Source organism: Sorex fumeus, unplaced genomic scaffold (genome assembly GCF_029834395.1).
Source record: "Sorex fumeus unplaced genomic scaffold, SorFum_2.1 ptg000131l, whole genome shotgun sequence".
Taxonomy (NCBI): domain Eukaryota; kingdom Metazoa; phylum Chordata; class Mammalia; order Eulipotyphla; family Soricidae; genus Sorex; species Sorex fumeus.
In genome coordinates this window covers 22,591,573-22,619,441 of record NW_026606188.1, presented here as the reverse complement: position 1 = coordinate 22,619,441, position 27,869 = coordinate 22,591,573, and the positions used below count along the sequence as shown (strand labels likewise).

At 39.1% G+C, this 27,869-nt stretch overlaps 1 protein-coding gene across 2 annotated transcripts in view; it reads right to left on the bottom strand.

Annotated features, from left to right (window-relative positions):
- The window catches only part of PHTF1 (putative homeodomain transcription factor 1), a 48,427-nt gene that overhangs the window by 2,484 nt on the left and 18,074 nt on the right, over positions 1 to 27,869 (bottom strand). The window contains exons 4-16 of one of the 2 annotated variants that reach the window (XM_056139121.1): positions 22,103 to 22,172; positions 21,266 to 21,424; positions 16,860 to 17,016; positions 14,869 to 15,003; positions 13,614 to 13,773; positions 12,243 to 12,416; positions 12,045 to 12,134; positions 11,079 to 11,300; positions 5,357 to 5,485; positions 4,739 to 5,011; positions 3,757 to 3,888; positions 2,823 to 2,909; positions 1,425 to 1,580 (exon numbers count right to left, since the gene is read on the bottom strand). In XM_056139121.1, coding sequence (XP_055995096.1) covers positions 1,425 to 1,580; positions 2,823 to 2,909; positions 3,757 to 3,888; positions 4,739 to 5,011; positions 5,357 to 5,485; positions 11,079 to 11,300; positions 12,045 to 12,134; positions 12,243 to 12,416; positions 13,614 to 13,773; positions 14,869 to 15,003; positions 16,860 to 17,016; positions 21,266 to 21,424; positions 22,103 to 22,172 — 1,944 coding nt within the window. The remainder of the gene's footprint in view (positions 1 to 1,424; positions 1,581 to 2,822; positions 2,910 to 3,756; positions 3,889 to 4,738; positions 5,012 to 5,356; positions 5,486 to 11,078; positions 11,301 to 12,044; positions 12,135 to 12,242; positions 12,417 to 13,613; positions 13,774 to 14,868; positions 15,004 to 16,859; positions 17,017 to 21,265; positions 21,425 to 22,102; positions 22,173 to 27,869) is intronic. The other variant, XM_056139122.1, reaches the window with a different exon arrangement.

Sequence of the window (27,869 nt, the reverse complement as noted above, 5' to 3'; positions counted from 1 at the left end):
GTCTCGGTCATACAATGAAACACCCGTACTTTCACCAGTGCCCATTCTCCACCACCAAAAACCCCAGTATACCCCCATCCCACACTCTCCCCTTACCTGTGGGACAGATAATTTCCACAATACTCTCTCTCTCTACTTTGATCACATTCAATATTTCGACACCAGACTCACCATTATTATTTGATATTTTACCCCAACACTCACATCTGCTGAAAAGGCAACAGTAGACAATTTGTATTCTATTGCTGGTTATGAACAACATATGATGTCGCGTGGCTGCAGTAGGGCCATGTGATTTTGAAATTCCGAAATTTTAACACTTAAATCTGGAGGGATTTCTGCCAAAAGCCACTGGGTTTCGAGATTTGCTCCTGAGTCTCTGGGATCATGGCCGTTGAGCAGCTTGATCAGGAGCCAGAGAGGCCGTTCGTGTGCGATGACTTGGGGTCTCATTGGGACGGGGAGACCAGGACCGGCTCCACCCCCATCCTGTGAGGCCCAACAAGTTTCATCACTGCGGGCCCAGACCTGACTGTCCAATGGCCTCTGTAGGATGACGGCCACCGAGCCACCAAGGGGGAGCAGGTGGAGGGACAACACCATTTACCCCCTGGGGTGGCCTGGCGACAGTAACCTACTGCGGGGTCTGAACGCATTTCTGCCAAAAGCCGCTGGGTTTCAAGATTTGTTTCTGAGTCTCTGGGATCATGGCCGTTAAGTAGCTTGATCAGGAACCAGAGAGGCCATGCCTCCAATTATATAGCTGAGCCAGAAGTGGTTTGTGGGTGTGTTTCCCACATACCTAACTTTTGGCCATTTACTTTCTAGGTAAACTTTGTCCCAAGTTTTTGGGGTCTGGCCAAAGGCACAGCAGCAATTTTGGGGTATCTGGAAGTCTGAAGGCACCATCAGGCTGCTGATGCACTCACCTCACAGGTACAGATTGACCTGCTGGCAGCACCATACCCCCATGATACCAAATTTTTTAAAGTTTTGTAATAATCATGCAAATAAAATAAAAGGCAACATTATATTTTTCTCAATATTAGTATTCATTTACAAAATAAAGAGCAAGCATTTTCTGAACACTATTCTATGGATGATGCAGAAAAAATTCAAAAGGAGTATTAAACATATTTAACTGATAAGTTCCCTACAGGGCTAATACTTGATATAGAAAATGAGGTGAAAAACCATGCTTCATTACTATAGTAAAAGTAACTGTATAGCATACAAAGTATTTTCAATCTATCAGATCTTAATTCTTTGAAGAGCAGATGAGAAAGACACCTCCTCATTTTACAAGAAGGAAATAATTTCAGAGTGGTAAAGTCACAAAGATAGCAAGTGACAGAATTTATCAAAATTCATACACTATCCTACAATATATTATACTCTAAAAAATTCCAAGAACAAATCAATACCTGTTCAGTAAGTAATATTGAAACATTGCTGTATTTCTTGTTGGTTTCAGATCCCAATGAGGCCAGCCGCAGCAAAAAAAGTAATAAAGCCGATTCCCAGATCAAAAACTCCCAATTATAAGCATCATTCAGGAAAGTTTTGTGTCCTTGGAGAACCTATAAAGAAGCACCAAAATAAATCTGAATTCTCCATCTGCCTTAAAATCTGTTTCATTTAGCTATTTAAAAAACATTTATGAAAAAGCAGTATTTTAATATTTAATATTTAATATTAAGTTTTAATATTCAAAGTATTACTTGGTTCCACTAGTCATTAAGTATTTCCTAAGTTTCCGAGATTTTCTTTTCATGAAAAACAGCATGAAAAGAGTAGTGAAATTAGAAAACACATCACCTGTCTCTTTAAACCAGTGCGTGTATTTACAATTTTATGATGACTAATTTTTTTCAAAGTATTAAATTTGCAATTTGCAATGTGACAAGTATCTCTGACTCTCCAGAATCTAGTTTTCTTTTTCTGTTGTTGTTTTGTTTTGTTTTGTTTTGTTTGGGGGCCACACCCAGCAATGTTCAGGGGTTACTCGTGCTCTGCACTCAGGAATTACACCTGGCAGGCTCCAGGGACTATATGGGGGGATGCTGGGGATGAAGCCCCAGGTCGGGTACTATATGGACGCCAGAATCTAGTTTCGTTTAAACTGTGGGTTGCCAACCCCATGAGGAGTCCTATAACTGAATGTGAAGATAGAAAAACATCTTAAAAAGTTGTTTATAAATATCTTTCTGCTTTATTATCAGTAAGTATTTTATTTGTACACCTATTTTAAATACCTGTACACCCTCGGTGTCACTTACAAATTTCGTGGGCTCACAGGGTGAAGCTGTTTATGAAAGCTTGCTCTGGAACAGCAGCTTTCAACTGCATCTGCAGCTCTCTGCCTGTCCGCAAGAAACCCACTCTGTCAAACACACTGGTGTTATCTACATGGTGCCAGGACTGAACTAGGATCAGTTGCATGCAAGGCAAGAGGCCTTACATCTTATACTATTTCTCTGGATCCCAATAGCTAAATTTTGGTGATAGTTCCATGATATCATAATAGATATAAAATAGGCTTTCTTTATTTCATTATTTATTTTTAGACTGAATCATCGTTCAAGCCCTAATATAACATCTGGTCCCCCAAACACTAATCCTTGAATTGCCTCTGAGCCAGGAACAGTCCCTGAGCACTGTTGGGAGTGGCTAAACCTCTGCCCCCCCCAATTTAACTATTAAAATTGGCGTTTCAAAACATTTTAAAATTACCTTGGTTCTATTTTCGAAAGGAAAAATTAACAGATATTCAAAATAATTCTAATTTTTATTGTTCATTAAACCAGATATGAAACTTTTACCTGGGCACAACAGATGAAAGCAATAGATAGTGTCAGTAAGAAAATTGAAGATACAACCACATCTACTGAACGCTGGGGGCCTCGTCTCTGTGGAGAGACACATTTTAATGTCAGATTATGTCAATATATTAGATTAAGGCTAACAGATTAAGTTCAGAAACAACACAGCCCTCTCATCAGTAAAAACCTGAATGTTAGTACCATGAATATAAACACAAAAAATTCCTGACATATTTGTAACAGCTTTAACTTACAGCTAGGAAATCCATGTTGCTCCAAATTAACTAACTGATTCAGTTGTATATTTTCAGCTGAAATATTTTCCCCCAAATCAGAAAAAATATTCAGGGCTCAGAGAGAGAGTTCAAAGAGGCTTAGCCAGGAGTAGCCCCTGAGTACAGTCAGGGCTGTAGCACTGTCTTCCCGTTGTTCATCGATTTGCTTGATCTGGCACCAGTAACATCTCCATTGTGTGGCTTGTTGTTACTGTTTTTGGCATCTCGAATAAGCCACGGGGAGCTTGACAGGCTCTGACATGCGGGTGGAATACTCCTCTCGGTAGCTTGACGGGCTCTCAGAGAATGACAGAGGAATCGAACCCGGGTCAGCCACATGCAAGGCAAACACCCTACCCGCTGTGCTATCAGACAGGGCTAAAACCAACAAATACAATGTTTCATTTGACATATCATTTTTTATAGATAAGGGTCAAATATCAGTCTGTCCCAGAATTTTTTTTTCATTTTCTAAGCTCTTTCTTCCATACCTTTGCCAGTTCTGCACATAGACCACCAATTTGATATCCAGCAAACTGGTGAACCTGTCTGACTCCCAGAACTATACTACCTATCGTCTATGTGCTGCCAGAAATTCCAATAACTATGTTCTCAGCATATTATTACATCTATTCTATTGTTAATCGGACAAAACTGACCTTTAGATAGGAACGCAGTGATAACCATATCTTAATGTTCTCCACCTTTTTGAGTCTGAAATGAGGTATTTCATATTTCCTAGCTTTCCTGGCAGAAGTAATATGGCTGAAAAGTTTTGCAAATAAAAATCTCTAGAAAAGATAAAAAAAATACAAGTGAAATGTATCTATGTGTTTCCAAATGGGTACTTACAAACAACATTCCCAGCATATAAAAGATGTTCGACAATGAAATTTTAGTCACTAGAGAGACCATGGAAATTGCTGTTAACAGCTCATTACTCTGCTATTCCCCAAAAACATTATATATGAATATACTTCTTCACATTATTGTTCACATGACATTTTCAGGAAATATTCTTTGCAGACTTTTGTGAATCCCAAACTTCACAACTTCCCAAATTTGTATATCCAGGATTCTGGCTTATTTAAAAATTTTGTCTTCATTCAAAGTCTTATTTCTTGTATGTATCAATCAATATATTATATTCTCAATCCTCCTGTCAAACCTCACTATTCCTCACATGGTCATTGTTCACAGAAAATATTACTTTAAGAATTACTACATATATTATAGGTAACAGTGAAGTCACACTGAGGTACAAGAGCTCACAGCTAGGCTCCGAGCTAGCTAAGACAAACTTCCACACACAGGTTCAATTTAGATTACAACCTGACTTTGTGAGTAATCAATAAAGTGTTTGAAACCACAAATACCAAAAGTACACTTATTGATCCTACATTACCCACATCATCTTTTGGAGAGAGTATAAAAACAAACTCAACTGAATAGTGCATACCAAAACAGAGATAAGCAATGTTTGGCTCATTTGTTTTTGTTTTGGGGTGACAACTGATGGTGTTGAGGGAATGACTTGGAGTCAGGAATCTTCCCCAGGCCCCACCATGCAGGAAAAGTGCTCTACAAAACTCAATCACTTCCCCACCCACGGAAAGCAATTTTAATTCATTTTCTACCAACCTGCTTATATGTTCTCTCAGCCACACACATCATGAAAAAAAACATCCAAGTAAGACACAATCGTTCAAAAAAATTAATTAAAGACAAAACAATAATAGGCATAACAGGTGGTGCTCCACAAAAGAGTGTCAAGATCTCCACAGCTGAAATGTTCATTAGCTGGTCAAAGTTCTTCTCACGGAAAAGTCGATATACAAAAGGAAAAAATGCTAATCCAATGGTGACAACATTTCCCAGCATCTGATAACCAGCTCCTTGCTGATAGGCATTAACCTGGGAATCAATTTAAAGTGTCCATTATTATTATTGCATAGCTAAAGAAATTAGAAGGTTACATTTATCAAACAAAAAGTATATTTTGAAAGAACTAGTGATAGACACATTATGACTGAATATTATTCAATACTAAGTTTAAGAAGCAGAGTATGCCTGAACATTTGATCATGTACAAAAAGATCTTTATAACAAACTGAATAAAAATACTACTAAATAAAGAGAAAACTACAACATTGAAAATATGCTGTGTTTGGAAGTGTTCTATCCTGAACAGGCCTCATGCAACAGCTGCTAGTCACTAAATGTACTTTTTATTTGACCTGGCAACACATTAGCCCTCACCCTGCCCATGATGACGCCGCTCATCTCCAACACCGACATCTCCATCTTTTTGCACTCAGTCCCTTCCCAGATTATTGCACTGACTCGATCAGAGGCTGGACTTGAGTTCTGAAGCCAGAATAAATGGTTCTGAAAAAAGAAATATCAAACTATTTCCATCAAGTCCTTTGTTACTTCCATTATGTTGTTTCCCTTCTTGAACGGGCTATACTGTTCACCAATGTTTAGTCTCACTTCTGTCATCTCCCTTGCAAAACTCAACACTGAATTCCCACCTCTAGATGCTGATTTCCTCTGATGCTTTTTTTTTTTTAACTAAGCCATTTTCTTATATGGAAAGAGCCCAAAAGTAGGATTCCATGATTTGTAAGACTCTTTCCTCTCTGAACATCTGAAACAAAGCTAAGTTTGTTGTACTCATGGGATATTAAAGATGAATGTATTTCCAGCAATACCACTAGAAGTAGTATAGTAGTAGTAGTGATGGTAGTGGTGGTAGAAGAAAATTAGAGAGAAGAGGTGTCAATGAGCCTCAAGTATTACTTGAATGACTGAAGAGTTAAGCTTTTCTCTGGTCTAACCATGTCACACAAAGAGAAATATCAAGAAAAGCTCACAATGAAAACAGCCCCCCATTTTCTCTGTCATATCTTATTCAAGTGTCAGATCAAGTTCCATGTTACCAACAAGGTCCTCCCTTACTGCTACAACCCTAATTTTGTCCTTCTCTGAAATTAAAAACCCGTATTAGCCTCTTTCAGAAAAACTGGCATATGGTCATATGCTAACTTTTATGATGCCAGTCATCAGTCACCTTCGATCCCAATTTAACTGTTTTTTTTTTTTTTTTGTGGTGGGGGGGGTAGGATGAGAGAGGGTTTAGATCACACCTGGCTATGCTCAGGGCTAACTCCTGGTCAGGGGTCACTCTTTGTAGTGCTCGAGATATGTGATGCAGGGAACTGAATCAGAGTCAGTCACTTGCAAAGCACCTTAACCCTTATACTACCTTTCTGGTACGATATGCTTCTAAAAAAGAACCATATGACATATTTTTTTCTTTTACACAATGCTTAACATAATACTAATAAGAAGTTGTATATTCACTTATTTGTTTTTGTGCCACACCCAGGAATGCTCAGGGCATACTCCTGGCTCTGTGCTTGGGGAATCACTCGTGGCAAGCCTGGGGGACCATACAGGGTGCCAGGGATTGAATCTGGGTCAGCCTTATGCATGGCAAGTGCCCTACCCACTGTACTATTGCTCCAGCTCTATTTATTGTTTTATTAAAAAAAAATATTAAGCACTTACTATGAAACATATAGTGAGGATACACTGAAGAATAAGACAGATGTGTTCCTTGACATCAAGAGATTACAGACATATGAAGGAGACACAAATAATGTTACTACACAGCATGGCAAGAAAAGGAAAGAGTGCTACAGAAATATATAGTCTCACTACATATATATTATACATAAATACATACTTTATATATTAATCATCCATGTTAATTATAAAATATATTAGTATAATGTATACATTTATATATATACACACACACATACACACACACATATAGTTACCACTCAAAACAAGACTTGAAAAATCCAAAGGACCAGAGAGACTGGCACACATCCAAAAGAACAAAAGCAACCAGTGCTGGTGCAGATGCAGGGAGAAAGGAACTCTCCCTCATTGCTGGTGGGAATGCTGAGTGGTCCATCCTTTTTAGAAAACAATATGGACATTTCTCAGAAAACTAGAAACTGAACTCCCGTTTTAACCAGCAATACCACTTCTGGGAATATACCCTGGGGTCCCCAAAACACAAAGCAAAAATACCGTCTGCACTCCTGTGTTCATTGCAGCACTATTCACAATAGCCAGAATCTGGAAACAACCTGAGTGGCCAAGAATAGACAAATGGATAAAGAAACTACGGCACATCTACACAATGGAATACTATGCAGCTTTTAGGAAAAATGAAGACATGAAATCTGCCTATAAATGGATGGACATGGAGAGTATCATGCTGGGTGAAATGAGAGAGAAGGAGAGAAACAAATATAGGATGACTGTATTTGTGGGATATAAAAATGATATAGTAGAAAACTATATAGTTTATAGTAGATAAACTAATATCCAAAGAGCAAAGAGGACTGGTCAATGGTTGTAATCTACCACAAGGGGGTGTGGGGTGGAGTGTAGGTAAGACAGAGAAGGGACCAGTATGGCAAAAATAGTTGGAAATGATCGCTCTGGACAAGAACTGAGTGTTAAAAGTAGGTAAAGGAATATACACGATAACCTATAATATATACAGATACCTATCAGTATCTGTATTGCAAATCACAATGTCCGAAAGGGGAGAGGAAGGGAGGAAGAGAGAGGGAGGGGAGGGGAGAGAGAGAGAGAGAGAGACAGAGAGAGACAGAGAGAGAAAGAGAGAGACAGAGAGATGAGGCAGAAAGGATGGGGGGAAATGCCATAGGGGCAGGCTAGGGGGCAGGGGGGTGATAGGAGGGAAACTGGCGCTGAGAAATGTCCACTGGTGGAGGGATGGGTGGTGGAACATTGTATGACTGAAAGCTAATCATGAATAGCTTTGTTAAGGTCTACCTCACAGTGATTCAATTAAAAAAAATCTAAAAAAAAAAAAGGAATGAGTATTAGAGAAACACATTCTAGTCAGAGCCACCAATATGTAAGTGGAAAGGCCCAGAGGCATAATAGAGAAAGGTACATTTCAGAAACTAGAAAAAGTGACAAGTGTGTTACAGTAGATCACATAAGGAGAAACAGGATAGTCAAAACTAAGAGCCAAACCAACAAACAGACAAAAGAAAAAAAAAAAAAGAAGAGAACTGATGCAGGAAAGGGTAAAGCAATTAGAGGACTTATAGGAAAGAGGCAACACTTTAAATTTTAGAAGCAAGGTCCTGGCTGCAATGTGGAAAAGAAAATAAAAGGGAAGAAGCCTGGAGAAACTGTCAACATGACCCAGATGAGAGCAACTGATGGCCGGGACATAGCAGGGCAGACCGGGTGACAGCAGACGCGAGAGGAAGTGATGGCTAGTTAAAACTTAGTGGGTCCAAAGTTTCTGTCTGGGGTGGGCAGGGATGGCATTCAGAAATGTGCGCAATTAGATCTGCAAGACCATTCAACAGACTGAGCATAAAAACATGTAACTTGAATTTGTGATATCTTAGAACCAAAAAAATTCAGTCATTCAAAAAACTGTATCTCTATTATTCACTATTTGTAAGTCACTGCGGAGATATTGTAAGCTAAAGAACAAAAAAGAACCATTTCTTAATCATTCCAGAAGTACTGACAGTCAGAGGGTGACTGGCCATCTGAGGGAAACACCAATAATGAAGTCAACATTCAGTGGTGTCTTTGTCAGCACTGTGTTGAGCACTGTATCATCTCATCAGTTTTATTACAATGGCCCTCAGAAAGCCCACCATGATGATGAGAGAAATGATCACTTTGGACAAGAACTAGGTGCAGAAAGTAGGCAAAGGCATACATATGATAACCTGTTAGTCCTTGCAGACTGGGGCTGGGGTGGTAGTAGGAGGGAGACTGGGAACATTGGTGGTGAGAAATGTATACTGGTGAAAGGAGAGTTGTTGGAACATTGGATGACTGAAACCCAATCACGAGCAACCTTGTAATAAGGTATCTTATGGTGATTCAATCAAAATAATAATAATGATAATAATAAAACACTGAAAAGAAAATATCAAAAAAGTATCAGAAAATATCAGAATATTTAAAAAAAAAAGTCCTCAGAAGAATTACTATCACAATGTGATGAGTGCTAAAAATTTTCACCAATACAGCACGAATTTCTCTCAGGGTTGGAAGATTTAAATACTTTCTCCAATTCTAGGCTGCCTGATGCATTGATATTAATATAAAACTAAAATCAATATATTAGTTTTCATAGGGATGGAAAGATGATTCAAAGAGTTGAAGCATGTATTTTGCACGTGGAAGTCCTAGAGTTGATTTGATCACCAGCATATGGTTCCCTGCCAAGCATCGCTAGAAGCAATCCCCAGCACCATTTCCCTCCAAAAAAAAAAAACAAAAGGAGAAAAAGTACCACTTGACTTATCAATAGAAAAGCAAACCATGTCATCTCCTAGCAGTTCATATATAATACAGACATGTTTATGGAAATACTATGTTGACATACCTACTGTTCAAGCAACCATAAACAACCTTCTTAATACTAAATGAACATGGAAGCTTTTTCTTATGTCATTAAGAGATATAATTTACCATAACATAGCAGCATGATAATTAAAGGTAGAAGATTTAAGATCACGAAAGTCACAGTAATTGTATTTCACTTTGCATACCATTTTCCCAAACAAAATCTCTCCTAACTATCCTCTAAAGTATTCTGTCTAACGTCACCACAGGCAGATAATCTAATGATGAAGCTTTTAGAAAAAATTATCAAATTATAAATATGGATTAGATAAAGTAAAATTATACAGACTGCCCAAATAGGACCAAAACTCTAGCATTCTTTAGCTAAAACAGGAAAGTTCTTCCCTGAGGTATCCAATATCTTCCTGACCATGTTAGTTCTATACATTTTCAGTAAAGTTACCTTTCTGATTATAAAGAGAAATAATTATGATTTTTTTAGTCTAACATTTCATGAGGATAGTTACTTTAATAGCATGATTACGACAAACAAGGCAATTGCTTTGTTCCCCTGTCATTGCGACAATCGCTCATCTCCAAGGTTCTTTTCTAAACAGGTCTCTCACCGGAGTGCTGCCCAGTCTCTGCCGGCAGTTTTTGTAGGACAGACAAGGGTTACACACAGCAGTACCAAGGATCAAACTCAGGGTGTGTATACTAGATAAGCAAGTGCTCTACCACTTATGCCATTTTCTTTGACCTCTATGTGTCGTCTTTCAAAACTGATGCATTTGAACCATCTCATTGGTGAGTAGAGGTCATGGATCTAGTTTATTAAAGAAAGCTTATTTTGCAAATAATTTTTAAAATGAGCATAAAGGATAATTCTAAGGAAAACAACATGAGAAGAATTACCAAAAAAATAATTTAGGTTAAAAAAAATGAAGGAAGAATATAAAATTTAAAAAGGAACCAAAATCTTAAGGTTGCAGCACTTGTCCCTGAATCTAGTTTCTCCCGTCTGTTATTATTTTTTGTTTTAGGGCCACACCTGCTAATGCTCAGGACTACTCCAGCCCTGAGCTCAACAGTCACTCCAAGTAGTCTAGGAATACCAAGATGCAAACCTGGGCTTCCAGCATGCAAAGCACATACTCAATTTATGAGCTATCGCTCCTAATACTAAGTGTTTTGCTTATTTACACACTATGCTCAGTTTCCTCTTCTCTAAATCAGGGATAAAGGCCGGAGAGATAGTTCGGTGAGTAAGGTGCTTGCTTTGCATGCTGCTGACCCGGGTTAAATTGCCAGTATCCATAAGGTCCCCCACACACAACCAGGAATGATTCCTGAGTGCAGAGTCAGGAGGAACCCTGAGCATTACCCGGTATGCCCCCCCAAAAAAAAAAATTGAAAAAGGAAAAGAAGTAAATCAGAGATAATAACTGCATCTACCTGATGACAAAGTTAAATTAGGTAATAAAGCACTGGCACATGACAATCATACAGGAAACATGAACTGTTATTTCACTGCCAATACACAGACCTGCTGGAAAACATCCTCTGTGGGGTCACGTTTGGCCCCTGAGTGAAGGGTGTGCACATGAGCTCCCTCACTGTCACTGGTGACTGACGACCGACACTCTGGGCCATGCAGCAGGTCATCCCACAACATGTCCTCTGTCTCAGAGTCATGGCGAGTGCTCTCTGAGTCTCTTCTGGACATATGCAGGCTTCGGGAGTTGCCGTTCACAGCAGATCTAGAGCCCTTTAAAGAGAAAAAGTCCTGCTCATTTAAAAAAAAAATTACATACCTACAACAAAATGCAAACGAGCAATGATGGTAGTGCACAGCTTTCTTAAGTTGTTTACCCTGTATTCATTTGCTCATAACAGCAATATTAATTTAATAATGAAATGCTGAGTTCTGATAACTCCAACAAACCTTGAAAGGACTTCCCTTGAAAACTTGGTGCCAAGTAGAAGGACTGCTCAACTCAGGGTCCCTGGGATGGGAAAGCACAGCGAGAGGACCCCCACCAGTGGGAGGCTTGTAGAGATGTGATCATTTCAAGGGCCCAGACAAGCAAGGAAAAGATGAGCAAGCAAAGAGAAGGCTAGAGAGGGCAGTCCTGCAGCGCTGAACAAACATGGAGCTGCTCCACAAGGCTGAATGCCTTGTCAATCAAAACAAAATTCACAGCGTGATCTATTCTGCTCACATGGGAATATACAATTCTAAATGAACAATATGCCCATAAACTTTCTGATGAGATTTATTGCTCCAATCTGTCAGAGGTCCTTTCTCAAAATTCTCTCTTCATCAATGTCAATTCCACTGAGATAGGACGATGCTTAAAAATTAACTCAGCACCCCAAGTAATATGAATAGTGTTCCCATATTTGGGGGAGGAGCAGGTAAAAATAAACAGATGGAAACTAACAAAGAAATGGAAAAAGGGAATGGAAATACAATGCTAGAGAATTTGCTCTAGTATCAAGGATACATTACCTGGCTGAAGGCTGCTGATTCAAACTCGGACTCAGCAAGACTGTCTGAATCCCGCATAATATGGCACCACCTGGGGGAGGTTTTCTTTACCTGTCAAAAACCAAACCAACTAAAGGTGAAAACCTTAAGTATCTTCTGTTATTTTTAAGTTAGTAAAGAAGTTAATCCTCAAATTCAATAAACTGAAATGAAAGTTACCTGAGGGTTTGGGTGCCTTGAAAGTATTGATCTTCTGTTAACCTCACAGCCATTGTCACTAGAGGCCCCTTCCACACTCCTTCGCAACAACATCATCTGTGTCTGGGTTTCACCATCTTCGTCACTTGAAAGATCATCTGAAACACCATTACCCAAATACCTAAAAGTCTCCTCCTACAAAGAAAACAGCAATTTCTTCACTGTAGAGAATCAAGATAGCTTCATATGCCACAACAAAAGAGCATGTGAAAACTAAGAAGCAGAAAAACTGAAATAAATCAGAAATGAAAAATGTAACTAGATATTACTTGGTCTCGATAAAGAAAAAGGTACTGACCATGACCATGAAACTAAACAGTCTAAATAAAGAAACAATATTCTGTAGTACAGTGGTTCCCAGACAGATTTGTCCTACTGCCTCCTCTTCACTGAGCAGCCATGGAAATGCACCTTCTTAAAACAAACAATTTCACCTGAGGCTGGCATCACCCTCTGGTATCACCGACCCCCACAAGACTGTTCCTGTGTGCCTGGGGGTAGCATCATCCAGTTTGGGAAACCCTAGTAGTGATTTAGATGGGTTTGAGCCACACTATAACTCAATGACTGCTTTTTACTAGCTATGTAGCCTTAGGCAAGTTATTACATCTTTCTGAAATTCTTGTTTCCTCATCTGAAAATCAATGATAAAAAAAAAACCACCCCACAGATTTGGTGAAGAATTTAAATGAGTTACTACCTATAAAGCATTTAGAGTAATGCCAGGTTGAATAGCAGTGTGAAAAACAGTAGACATTTAATTTTCTGTAATTACTAAACGCCACTGTGCAGAAAATGGTAAGGTATTTGAAGACATAAACCTGAGTGTGGTCAGCTTCACACGGCAGAAACCTGTCCCTAACTGAGGCTGTTTTCCCAACTTTCCACAGTGCCATGGCCTCTCTGGGATACGACACAGCAGCCTCTACAAAGTCTGGCTCTGAACTCCGCTAGCTTGTAGTCAACTTGCCACCAGTTTCAGAGCTACGAATCAGAGGAATCAACTGTAATCTTCATGGAAAGCTCTGTGAAGTCGCTTGTTTACACTTCATTTCTTTATTAAAACAAATCAGACAAACCTGTTTTCGTCTTCTGACAGCCTAACAATGAGAATTTTACACAGGAAAGATTTTGTTTTAGGGACTGGAGAACTAGTACAGCACATATGGCTTTTGCCTTGCATGCACCTGACCTGGGTTCAATCCCTGGCACAAGTAGTCACAAGCCCCTAAGTACACAGCCAGGAGTAAGCCCTGAGCACTGTTGGAAGTAGGCACGACACCCCACACACATTTTTTTTGTTTGTTTTATTTATTACCATCTAATTCTTACCCTCTGATAGTTTTCTCCATCTGAAATTTTTGCTTTCTCTCTTGTTTGCCACATTTTAATCTCTGGTCGACATTGTCTTTTCTTCATGATGGAATGCAAACAGCTGGTGTCATTCTGTCTTTCAGTCCCTTTGTTACATATTAATTTCATCCTTTTAATTCTATATTTTAAAACAGAAAAAATCATTTTTGGAAAGCAGTATCTTTCAATAAACCAATTTTTTCCTAAGGAGTATATCAGTCTGGAAAACACACTGTCCAGGCTTCCCACTTGCAAAGGTTGTAGAAAAGCAGAACATAACAGACTCACCTGTACACTCTCAAACCTCGTGCGAATAGCTGAGACCCCCACTCAATTCCCTCTCACACATGGTGCAGCCCCACCCTCTCACACTCTGCAGCGGACACAGAGGACTGCTCCCAGTGCCCCTTCAAAGCCCAGCAATTCTCAATTCTCTCGTGACTGCCACCACTTCACCACAGAAAACTCACTCAATCACTAATGGTAAGTAGACATCATTTACAATAATGTCACACAGCTGGAACTGCGTAAGATCTGCATTATTTACCTTCCTCGTTTGATAGCAACATACTAAGAAAAAAAACTGAGAAAAGCCCAGTGTCTACCATGATGATGTTCTTCACAAAGAACCCAATTTTTTTTTAAATGGGGGGGATGTAAAATGTCTTTAGAAAAATATGCAAATATATTTCGCTTTCAAAAATAAACATGGAAGAACTTAATTTCTGGGTCACAATCACTAATATATGACAAGGAAAGTATCTAGACCACATATATGGCCCCCATGACCTGAAAAACCATAAAAGTAGAATTTGTCTTGAGTCCACTTTCTGTACTACATCTTATCCACACCAACTTCCTGCCCTACATCCCACTTCTAAAGTATCTTATCTCATGCTAAAAAAAGACCAATCTTGTAAAAATCCTTTCTTAAGATATTAATTGATAGGACTTAACACATTTACCTTTTTGGTTCTTATTTTTGTAATTTTGAGACCTAAAACCTCATTAGTGAAAAAACAGAATAACCATTAAGAGCAGATTACTAGAACTATAGATGGTAAGACAATGGAGACATTTTGATTAAGCAAATTCTTTTAGAAACCTTAAAACTTATGCAACAATAATATGCCTATACTATGTACTCCTATGACCTGATCAGATAAATTATATACTATGTAAACACTAATGTGAATAGAAGATCAAGTAAAAATTCCAGTGTAAGTCTTCCCACCTGTTACCAAAAAGAGTCCCCCAAAAACCACCAATAAACGGTGCAGGTTCCAAAGTTTCTATTCCTCTGACTTTATCAGAGGAATTATTTCCATTTTCTCGGCTCCCATCACCATTTACAGTTTTTCGTAATTTTCTACAAAAAAAAAAAAAAATTTTTTTTTCAAAAACTTTAGATTAAGACCTCTTCTTTTTCTGCCCAAAATATCATTATAGAAAAATTATACCAACTAATTACTACCTGAAATATAGTGAACTTCATATAATAAGAATAAATTATAGGAGCTGGAGCAATAGCACCGCAGGGAGGGTGTTTGCTTTGCACACGTCTGACCTGGGTTCAATTCCCAGCATCCCATATGGTCCCCCGAGCACCACCAGGAGTAATTCCTGGGTGCAGAGCCAGGAATGGCCCCTGTGCATCGCCAGGTGTGACCCAAAAATAAAAAAATTTTAAAAAAGAATAAATTATATAAGAAAACTTCTGATTAAATGACAAAAGCAGATTGTAAGCTAAAGTGTTATAAGTTCAATCATTAAATCATTTTGTTCAATCTTAAGCACTTATTCAAAACACTACTAGAAGGAGAAATTTCACAGGTGTAGCCAAGAGTCTTTCCTATACCATAAGTAAAGGAAATAAATACTTTAAACACAGATGTGGCTATCTACTCATTTGGCACACTTAATCAGGGACACATAAATTAATTTTCATAATATAATATGATGTCCCATACACTCTTTAACAATCCTACAAATGCAAAAACATACAGCCACAACACTTAATTTCTTTAGAAAAACATTAAGAGAAGAGTACCAGTAATCAAAGCATATATTCTACCAGAGTTGATATTAGCCCTTTCAGGGTCTTCCTTTTGGAGAAAAAATAGGTTTAGGTTTGGGTTTTTTGGGCCACACCTGCTGGTTCTGTGTTCAGGGTTCACTCCTGGTGGGTGGGTCCCAAGGCCCAAGCCAAGTCAGTTGTACGCACGGCAAGCACTCTACCCACTGGACTATCTCTTGGTACCCAGGATAAAGCTGTTTTTTGTTTTTTTTGGGGGGGGGAGAGGGGAGGTGGGGAAGGGGAGGTACATCCAATGATGTTCCGGGTTACTCCTGGCCTTGGTGGTCCCAGCAGACTGCACTGCCAGCTGGCAGTGAACCATACAGCCCACATGACTGGGCCCACCACCCCTGGAGAGGGGCTAGGCTCACCAAGTGCTGCTTCTGAGGGGCCCCCTAATAATCTTGACAGTCATAAACCTACCCATTGTACATAACAACAACAAAAAAAGACATGAATTACATGTGTAGACAGTTAAAGCAATTTTTATGAAAGTTTAAAACACAAATACATGCAAGAAATTGCAAAAATTTAAATAATACTCACTCCACCTATTAAGATCCTTATTTATAATGAAGTTCCAACAAATTTTGTCTAAGAATGCGTTAGAAGAATGTATTTTCAGAATCACTGAGGTAAAATATAATGAAGAATAGGAACTTCTCTTTTATAAACAAACAACTAAACAGAATGACAAAAATCTCCCTGAAAGCTCGTGGCAAGAGCAGAGGAGCCCGCATGGAGGGCGGAGCAGGGCCTGCTCCTGGTCAACCTGACAACAGCTCTAGCACTGCGAAGAGCTGCTCCCAGGCCCAAAACCAAAAATAAATAAAGGAGAAGTACAAAATTAAAAAGAAGGTTTTTTCAATAAATTAATTCAAAAATTTTACACATCAGGGCAAAGCAGTAATAGTACAGAGGGTAGGGCGCGTGCCTTCAAGTAGCTGACCTGGGTTCAATTCCAGACATCCCACTTAATCCCCAGAGCACCACCAAGAATAATTCCTGAGCGCAGAACCAGGAGAAAGCGCTGACCACCACTGTGTGGTGTGGAAAATATATATGTGTGTGTGTGTGTGTGTGTGTGTGTGTGTGTGTATTCTCTCTTCCAGAAAACACACAACTACAAGAATAAATTTTCATTTTACCTTCTTCTCCGATTACCATTGTTTCCTGATGACCTTGTTATCTGAGTGGACACAATCTGACAGTGGACAGTTCCCATGAGTAACATAAGGCACAAGGGTCCAAGTACTTCACTAACATTCACAAGAGGCATCATATAATATAACACGAGCGCTATAACTGAAAGAGATTTCAGAATGCAAAGCATTAGGGCTAGTCTTCAGAACTAATGCTAGCAATTCTATTTACTATTTCTACAAAAACCCATCATTTGAAAAAGCATACATGGGGACGGAAGAAAGAATAGCCTCTCAGATACGATTCCAGCACCACCAGGAGTGATTCTAGGACACAGGAAGATGCATGCCCTACCACACCAAAATTAAACAAAAAAACAAACCCCCTCCCTTTTTTTTGTTTTTTGACCTCCCAAGACCTCAGAGGGCCTGGGGGTCCCTCCTAGCAGTTTTTCCTGCCAACCAGGCCACTGGGTTGAATATGAGGGCCAGAGTTGCTGCTCTTATCCTGGGGTGCAGCGTATCACCTGGCTGCCCTGACAGTGCCCTGTCTTAACTGCTTTCCTATAGCTTTTTAAGATTCCATTCTTTAAAGTACAGTAATTTTCATAGCTGCTCACAAATGTAGGCTGTCTTTTTTGCTACTAATGGCACAGTCATTGATATATAAAATGAATAAAATCTTTACATTTTATGCTTTTAGAGTTATCTAAACTAGGATTAATAAATCAAAGAATATATACATATTAAGGCTTTTAGTACTTATAGTGAAAGTATATAACAAATATACACATTTGTTGTATATAAAACAAATGTGTAATACTTGCTGGTGGTACAATTCTACTGGAAAATAAATAGTACAGCAGTACCTGTATTACCATAGTCTTAACAGAACTATTCTAATCTTACAAGTAGTTACTTATTCTGATATATAAATAATAGGTTTTTTCTCATTTAAGGTATCTTTCTCTGGTCATGTATAGTTGAAATTAAATATTTTTCCTCATGTTTGTTATTAAAGAGCTGATTTTTTTTTCTGATTCATAATATGCACAGTTTTTCTATATACCATGGACTATTTCTGAAATACATATTGTGCACTATCAATCTTGTCTGGTCAGTCTCATCTGTTGTGTATTTCTCCCTGATCTTTCCTTCCCTTCTGTTGTAACTGGGGATCACACACTGGCTGAGTGCACTGGAGGTCATACGCTTTGCTGTGGCCAGAGATCTTTACCATCAGAGCCTCTGGAACCACATCTGGCATGTAGTATGGTGCCCAAACAGGGTAGCCTTCGCAGGCTAGGCAGGCGCTGCATCAATGCGCTGCTGTACTGGGCCATGTTTCTTTACTTCCTGTAGGTTATTAAATGTGGGGACATTGAGCAGGATAAATTCTTCGTTACATTTTAACTGTGTTTTCTCTTAAGTGTTCTTATATGTGTATTTATTGCAGAACTTTGCTAAAATTATTTAATCAGAATTGAAACAAGAAATGTGGAATTTGGAGTGGAATCCTCTCCCTATAAGCCCCTTTGAGATAGAGGTATACTGAAGGGAAATGAAGGAAAAAAAAAAAACTCTCTTTTTAATCAAGTCTTGTTGTTTATATCTGCACAAAAAGCTTTTTAGGATTGTCATTTGTATTTCTTTTTTGTTTTTGGGCCACACCCAGTGATACTCAGGGGTCACTCCTGGCTCTACACTCAGGACTCACTCCAGGTGGTGCTCGGGGATAATGTGGGATGCCGGAAACTGAACCCGATCAGCCACATGCAAGGCAATTGCCCAACCTGCCATACTATCTCTCTGCCCCAGGATTGTTATTTTTCTATTTTATATCTCATTAAACTCAAGGTTTATTGTGGTAAAATATGTATAACATAGGAAATAGGACTTGTGTGCGTGCTTTGTGTGTGTGGGAGCCCCAGGTGTGATGCTCATCCGGACATGCTCCCCCAAGTGCTGCTGGGAGGGCCCCTTGCACCTTTTACTTGATGAGCTAGAGATTTAGCTCATATGCAGGCAGATTAAATTCTAATAAATCAATTGAACTGCTACATATGACTAATAACTAACTGTAATGGGCAGTACAGATTAAGAAAATCTAGAAATGTCTATAGAAATGGACAGTGAATAGAAATCTATTTGATAGTACTCTCACAACCTTTAAAAATTTAACTTAGGGGCCAGAAATATAGCTCAGTGGTACAGCACTTGCCATCTGGATTCAGTTCCCTGGCACACACACACACACAAATACACATACACACAATAAACATAGATTAGTAGAGACAGATCCATTAAATAATAAGTTCTACCAAAACAAAGATTTAATGATGTGGAAAGTCTTAGGATATTTTCAAACAAAAAGAAAAGCTCTGTGTGAGAAATAAGAGAACAAACAAAAGAGGATCATGCCTAGAGCAGGACGCTGGCCAGTGGTGAGAAAGGACCTCTGGGAGTTAGCCAGGAACAGGTCTGTGGCCTTCTAGGTAAAGGACACCAGATAAGAAGCCTGGATTTGTTTTTGTTTTGGGGCCACAACTAATGGTACTCAGGGCTTACTCCTGGCTCTGCACTGAGAGATCACTCCTGGGGGTGCTCATGAGACCAAGAATAGAACCCAGACAGATATCCTACCCACTGTCCTAATCTCTCCAGCCCCCAAGAGTAAGGATTTTCATACAAAACACAATGAGAAGTCACTAGTATTTTAAGCAGGAACATGACATGTGTCTTCCCTTTTAAAAGGATAGCTCTAATGACTGGGAAAAGAACTAAAAAATGTTGGCAATGTGGGGCCGGAGCGATAGTACAGTGGGTAAGGTGTTTGCCTTGCATGCAGCAGACTCAGGTTCAATCCCCAGCAACCTATATAGTCTCCCAAGCACCGCCAGGAGTAATTACTGAGTGCAGAGCCAGGAGTAATGCCTGAGCATCACTGGGTGTGATCCAAAAATAAAATAAAATAAACGTTGGCAATGTGAGCTGTGATAGTGGCAGTAGAGTTAGACAGTCAAGACATTTTAGAGGTTGAACTTGGTAACAGACTGGGTGTGAGAGTTAAGACCAATGGCTGTGACAACATTCAATAAAATAGGGAAAGAACTAAGAGGAAAAGATGTGTACCAGTGAAAGGTTTTAAAACAAGAGACCCATTTGATATGATTAAATTCAAAATACCTACAGAATCTCTACATGGAAATGTTAAACAGGCATTTGCAAGTATGAAGGTCAGCAAAGAAGATCTGACCTAGACATAAAACTTTGAGAATCAAAAATGCATCAATAATATTTAAAACACAGAGGTTTAATAACAGTACCTAGAGAAGAAAAAAATCTGAATGCAACCTTAAGGTTGCAATCTTGAGGCAGACAAGGTCAGCCATAAGAAAAGATGGAAGGCCAAAGATAGTACAGCAGGTAGGGCACTTGCCTTGCACACAGCCAACTCTGATGTGATCCCATGCATTTTACATAGTGCCTCAGCACCACCACGGGAGTAAATGGCCTGGCCAGTGAGACAGGTGGGGAAAAAATCCAAGAATAGTTTAACAATCACATTTAATCTCCCTGAGCAAAGATTTTTAAGATGGTCTCTAAATGGTATGTTCCTTCATTTCTTTTCTTCTTTATTTTATTATTTTATGAGAGAAAGAGAGAGAGAGAGAGAGAGAGAGAGAGATTGGGACCAGCCTTGGATGAACAGGCCTAAAGAAGCAGGGGCACCATGAGAATTAAGAAAAGAGACAGGCTGGGGCTGGAGTGATAGCACAACAGGTAGGGCATTTGCCTTGCATGCAGCAGACCCAGGTTAAATTCCCAGCATCCCATATGGTCCCCTGAACACCACCAGGAGTAACCCCTGTGCATCGCCGGGTGTGACCCAAAAAGCGAAAAGAAAAAAAAAAGAGAGACAGAAGGAAGAGAGAAAAAGCATAGATAAGGGGGCTAACAGCTTCATGGACTGAGAGCCTCGACTGTCCTGCAAGAACAGTATTACTTAGATTCAATAATCATTAAAAGGAGGTAAACAGCATTCTTTGGTAAGGCACCTAACAATCCTGATCTATCCACGTTAGACTATTACATATCCGAGGGCATTAGTTTACTGGGATAAACAGAAATGTAAAGGGCTTTCTTCAAGAAATTCAGAGATAGAGCAGACAGGACCCCCGCTGAGAACAGCATCCCATAGCTAGATTCCAGCATCCTGGATTCTGGCTCCCAACGTCTGGAGATCAAATCCATGCTGGGTATGTGCTGTACCAGTGAGCCATTTTCCTAGCCTGTTCTACTAATTCTTCATATTTAAAAAGGCAAACATTGGAATAGTAAAGGTCATATCAACTCATAGCAAAAGCAGAAAAAAAAAAACTTTTATAGCTAAGTTCAGCTTTGTTGATTACCTTGCATGAGGTAAAGCAGCAGCAGCCAAACAAAGATCCTTAAAGAGGTGACCTGAATCCACCAACTGCTGAAAAAGGGGAAAAAGACAACTCGAACAAGTCCCTTCCGAGTCAGTGAGGTCCACGGAATTTCAGGTTTGGCTTTGGCAAATGTTGAACCTTTAAATAGGCAACAGAACAAAATATCAAAGATCGAGCAAATCGACGATCAACGGGAGGGCCTTTACCTTTACCTTTACCATCTACAATGTACTAATACACATCCGTGACACAGGAGCAGGCTTGCTGCTGGAACATCCAAGGGGACAGCAGCACTCCTGGGTGTGAGACTGCTTGGCGGTGAGGCAAGGCAAGGATGCTGGGGGGTGGCACTCTATCTGAATAAAGTATGTAGATTTCTAAGGGGCACTAAGTAATTTTTTTCCTGACAAGGGGCTACTGGCCAAATAAGTCTAGGAATCTTCCTGCATTATATCAACATAAACTTGCTCAGTTAAGAACAATTTTCCAGCACATTTATTAAATGCAGTAACATCTTGACTCAATCACTAGGACAGATCAAAATAAACAGGCTCACTTGAAATACATATATTTTTCTCAATTACATAGCAGGGTTCCATGTTTATCCCTCTTTCAGTCTTACAGAAACTATGAAATTTCTCACACAGTATTAAGGAGTATAAAGGAAGATAAAATGCTAACACTTAAATAAGAGAAGGACATTACTTTTGGAAATTATACTATTATACAGGAAAGAAAACTAAAAACAATCTTTAGTACCACCATGTAATAATAAAGTAATAGACACACAAGAAACAAGCCAGCTTTACCACTCACCTCTGATTAGGTCAACATCAATCAAGTCTGGCTTTATATGACCCATCTTTTTTGGTTTGTTTTTGAAGCCCTAGAATAAAACAAAATAAAACTCAAAAATAATAATAAAGTCCTTTTAAAAGGTAGACTTATGACATATATCAAGTTGTATATATCTATCTAGACAGATAGATATCCACACTTTACTGTAGGCCCTCTACTTTTGAAATTCCTTAAAGCAACTTGTTATTAATATCTATTTACAGTTTTATCAAGTAATGCATGCTTATAGAGTTGCATCACTTTTAAAAAATAATCAAATACCAAAAGGCATTAAAAGTTCACAGCCCAATTTCAATTACTTAGAACAAATAGACTCCACTGTTTTTATTAGCTGTTGCTTTTGGTTGTTGCTTCTATACTTCTAAATATTGGGCACTGTTGTAGCACTGTCCTACCATTGTTCATCAATTTGCTCGAGCGGGCCCAGTAACGTCTCCATTGTGAGACTTATTGTTACTGTGTTTGGCATATTGACTACATCACGGGTAGTTGGAAGGCTTTGCCGTGTCAGAGAGGGGCAGAGGAATCAAACCCGAGTCGGCCAGGTTGGTCGCATGCAAGGCAAACACCCTATCTGCTGGGCTATCACTCCAGCCCAAATATTGGGCATGTACTCTTATTACCTGCTTTGTTTTTTTTTTTTTTTTTTGGCTATTTCTTAATGTACTACTTCAAAAGTCACCTGCTAATTACTTAGTGTAGAACATGACAACTTAGTCTTCTTACACCCCTAATCCTGACATAATTATAAAGGTAAGGTAAAGGCCCTCCCGTTGATCGTCGATTTGCTCGAGCGGGCCCAGTAACGTCTCCATTGGAGACTTTGTTGTTACTGTGTCTGGCATATCGAATACTCTCGGTAGCTTGCCGGGCTCTCCGAGAGGGGCGGAGGAATCGAACTCGGGTCGGCCATGTTGGCCGCTTGTAAGGCGAACGCCCTACCCGCTGTGCTATCGCTCCAGCCCTTCATAATTATGTCACACCAAAACTATGTCTTCACTATGTAATTATATTAATTTTTTGATAAATCTGTGGTTACTAATGCTCTACCAACTTAACTGATTATACAAAACACCATTTCTGTAAGTTATGTTATATTCTTTCATTTACAATTTAGTCAAAATCATTCTTTAAATACTTAAATGCCAGAAAATTAATCAAGTCATTTTTATCTAAAAAAAAAAAAAAATCCCTGAAAACAGAACTAGAAGCAAGCCCTGCGCACTGCCTGGTGTGCCCCCCGCCCCCAGGAGAAAAAAAAAATTGCTGGGAACATCCTTGCCAAAACCTCTATCTTTCTGCTCTAATCATACAAGTCACTCCCTGGGCACAGCTGAAATTCCAGGACTTCTCTGCACTGTCATCCTGACAACTTCCTTTCTAGGAACCACAAGCCCTTGTTTTTTCAGAGTTCATCCTCTGCAGCTTCCTGACAAAGGATAACAGATTGATTCCACCCTCATACCTGATTGGAAATCACACTGTATGAACTTATGTCACATTCAAAATTCTAATTAATTATTTTCCTTAGAAATTAAGACATTATTCACTTATTTTCAAGCTCTTAAGTGTTGCTATTGCAACCTCTGATGTCACTCTGATTCCTGATGCTTTGAACATGAATTGTTTCTTCTGAAAGCTTAAAGTGTCCAGAAATTCAGAATTTATGAGGTTTTTATTGTTCTATTTTTCTGAGAATCTCTTCCACATAGAAGCTCGTGAATTTCTATTTTGGGAGAGCCCTTTAATAATTTATTTTTCTATTTCTATTCATCTAAGGTTTTTAACTTTTTACTCCTATTTTCTTTCTGTTTTGCTTTCTTCCGCCCCCCCCCCCTTTTTTTAATGGTCTTTAGGCTTCACCTGGCTGTTTTCAGATTTTATTCCTGCCTCTGTGTTCAGGGATCACTCCTAGCAGGCTCAGGGAACTATATGGGGTCCTAGGAATCTAATCCAGGTTGCCTGCATGCAAGGCAAACATCTTCTGCTCTGTACTATCTCTCCAGCCCCTGTACTGCTTTCTTAAGTTTCCAGAAACTTTACTTAATTATTTTTCTCAATTCTCTTCTATACTTGAGGGTGACTTCAAATACCTAAGAAGAGTTGGTTTACAAATTATCTATTAGAATAAAGAATGAAAAACAATGGGCCCAATATTCTACTTCTAGGTACTGACTTAAATAAACGTATGCTTTCACTAATAAGTACATAAAATGTTCATAGAAAAATTACTCAGAGCTCCAAATCAGAAACTGCCCATCAACAGTGGCAAATTGTGCCTGAAGAGTAGAATGGAAAGTGCAGGCACTAAGGCATTGCCTTGCACGCAGCGGCCCCCAGTGTGATCCCCGCACCACCTCATGGTCCCAAATACTGCTGGGCTGCAGCGGGGCTCAAGCAGCACCCATCCTCTGTAACTGGGAACCCTGAGCATCACTAGGAGGACCCTGCTCCCGACAAAAAGCAGCAGAATGGATAAATTATCATGATATAGTATTAAGTACACTATGATTATGGAACAGTATGAATTAATTCCTCACATGCTAAACAAAAGAATCTGGACTCTAAATGTATTTGTATCAAATTTCATTTAAATAAAAGTTTTAAATGGCAAAATTAACCTATGGTACTAGTAGTCAAAATACTGGTAACTTTTCTCGTGGGAGAGACAAGGGGAGTGTGAGGAAAGCTCCTCTGCTAGTACTAATACTCCATTTCTTGTTATACGATTGTTTAGCTTACGAAGATTTCCCTAGCTGGATTTGGTCCTCAAGTTCGTGTTTTCCCTTGAACATGGAACTCTCCTGCTTGTCTCTATGTTTCTTTGCTTTCTTATTTCCCCTCTGGAGAAGCCTGTGCTCTCTCTTCAAGACATATTTCTTGCCTTCTCTCCCCTCATACTTTCTAAGTTTCAATAAAATATATATTGCTTAGTACAACAAGTAGGGCAGTTGCCTTGCACGCAGTAACCCAGGTTCATTCCCTGGCATCCCACATGGTTCCCAGAGCCTGCCAGGAGTGATTCCTGAGTGCAGAGCCAGGAATAAGTCCTGAGCACTGGCAGGTGTGGCCTAAAAACGTGTGTGCGTGTGTGTGTGTATACATTGTCTATATATATTGCTCTCCTGAAACATAAATTATATATATATTATATACATAAAAATACATATAATAAATAAAGGCCCTCCCGTTGATCGTCGATTTACTCGAGCGGGCCCAGTAACGTCTCCATTGGAGACTTTGTTGTTACTGTGTGTGGCATATTGAATACTCTCGGTAGCTTGCCGGGCTCTCCGAGAGGGGCGGAGGAATCGAACTCGGGTCGGCCATGTTGGCCGCGTGTAAGGCGAACGCCTTACCCGCTGTGCTATATACATATGAATATACACAGATATAGATATAGATACAGATATAGATATATAGATATAGCTCCCTGAGCAGTAATGCACAGGCCCTAGAAAGGAACCATCAGGCCCACACAGCCAGGCTGAATATTGGAGAGGCTCCTGGACCCTGTCTACACCACCGGGGAGCCACCCATCCCAAGTAAACTAACAGTAAGATTTGCCTGGTATAAATTACGAACTTAGAACTTCAATGTGGGGTAATCAAGCAGAAAGTATGATTGACAAATGGCCAAATGTTAATTACCTAGAGGGATTTTTTTTTCTGGGATTATTCAAGGATTACCAAAAGAATTCTCCTGTACTCTATTTGACTGATGAATAAGGAAGCTGACACTTTCCGTAGAAGTTTTGAAAATTAGATCAAAGAGCTCAAATTCTGTTTTCAGTATCAAGCCGCATCCCACCTTCTGTCTCCAAAGGCTTTCCAAAGAACTTCCTCCCAGTCCTCCGCGCCTTCCCTCGGCTATGATTTGGGGATGGCTCATGCATTTAGGTCAGCTTGCACATGTCAACTGCAGGGCTTGTGTCTTAGACACACACTCTAGTTACAGTACTGGCAAATACTTGGTTGTGGTGTATCAGAGACCACACAACTGCTGCTCTACTGTTAGTAGTAGAATCACACATCACATACGGTGCAATGCCCAGCATCAAATTCCAGGCTTCATTCTGGCAAGGCGTGTGCTTACCACCAAGTCAATAGCAAGCTACCTGAGAACTTTACAAGAAACATCACAAGTCTCCTTGCCTGTCTTCGAGGGGCTGAAGAGAGAATCAAGAAGTCCCAACTCTCTGTATATAAAGTTCATTCAATTCTTTACCTCACTTCTGTCTCACACAGAACCTAGAGCTTTCAAGCTCAGGCATTCTACTCTGCTTACTAACATTCCTCTATTCATTTCTCATATTTCAGTAAAATGTTATTTCCCACCCGCTGTTCTCAAGTTCCCTCCTTAGTCTTATTACTTGACTCTGTGGATGTATCACTTTAAGTATTACTCCAAAGTAATTCTGAGAAAGAGACTAAAATATGTATCCCCAGTCTACTATATAACCAGAAATCCAGGAATGGACTTTTTTTCAAAGAATGAAAGGAGAATCCCTTCAGTGCTTTTGTCTCCAATCATTTGTTGGTGACATTATTAAATCATCTTAATTTGTACTGTTACTACATACTATATTAATTTCTCTTACAACACAAATGCATGCACTTTTACAAATATCTTGTTATATCTCAAAGTTTCTAATGCCTCTTAAGCTAAACTGTACTGATCCAAAAGGCTGGTATTCACACACTTTCACTAATATGCAAAAAAAAAAAATAGGATTTGAAAGATATAATTTGTAATATATGAATTAGGAATAGAAAGTAACTACATGATTTTTGTGTGTTTTAAATACCTGGCTTACCTAACAGCTTTGCTTCCATGCTATATTACATTTAAATATAAATTTAAAGTTCAATCAACAGATAGTAATCATTGATCAAGTTTAAAACTTAGATATTTAATGATTAAAATTTAGACTAAAAGTAAAGCTTGTGATTTGTTACTTTCCTATCTCAGACACTAAGCCAGTGTTGATCTCTAGCTCTGATTAACTAAAGGCAGCTGAACAGTTTTTCTTAAGTAAATATTATTTCCAGTCGATACAACTAAAAATTTACTACAAATTGTAAATTTGAAGAAAAATGTTCTTCAAATCTAAGAAGGAACGAAATCTTTAAAACGGGGAGGGTGGGGGGAACCTCCATAAGGACCTGAGGAGATAGTTCAAAGGTCTGGAGCACATGCTCTACATTCCAGAAACTCAGGTTTGAGTTCCAGTACCACATGGTCCCCTAGCACTGCACCAAAAGTAGCCCAGACACAGTAACAACAACAAAAACTAAACTAAAATATGTCTTTGAAGAAATACGTACACCCATATTTGAAATATACAGTATTTATGGAAATAACCATTATTTGTGCTATACTCAATACTAGAAGCTATTCTAATTTCACGGCAGTCAGTAATAAGGAAATACATCTGTATTGCAGTCTAACACACACAGGTTTTGGGACACACTGCATTAATACTCTTCCAACTAAAGATAGCTTTCTTGGCTTAAAGTCTTAGCTTTAGAAGCAAAATAATCTACTTTTCTTGCTTTCCAGACTTTCATCTATAAGACCATAGAATCAGAGCTAGTTAACAACCAGTAAGTAATTAACAAAACACGTTCATCCACTCAGAACAAAAACACGTTCATCCACTCGGTCGGCAAATATCTGGTGTGCAAGAATGTCTCCTCTCCCAAGCAACATGTACAGCAATAA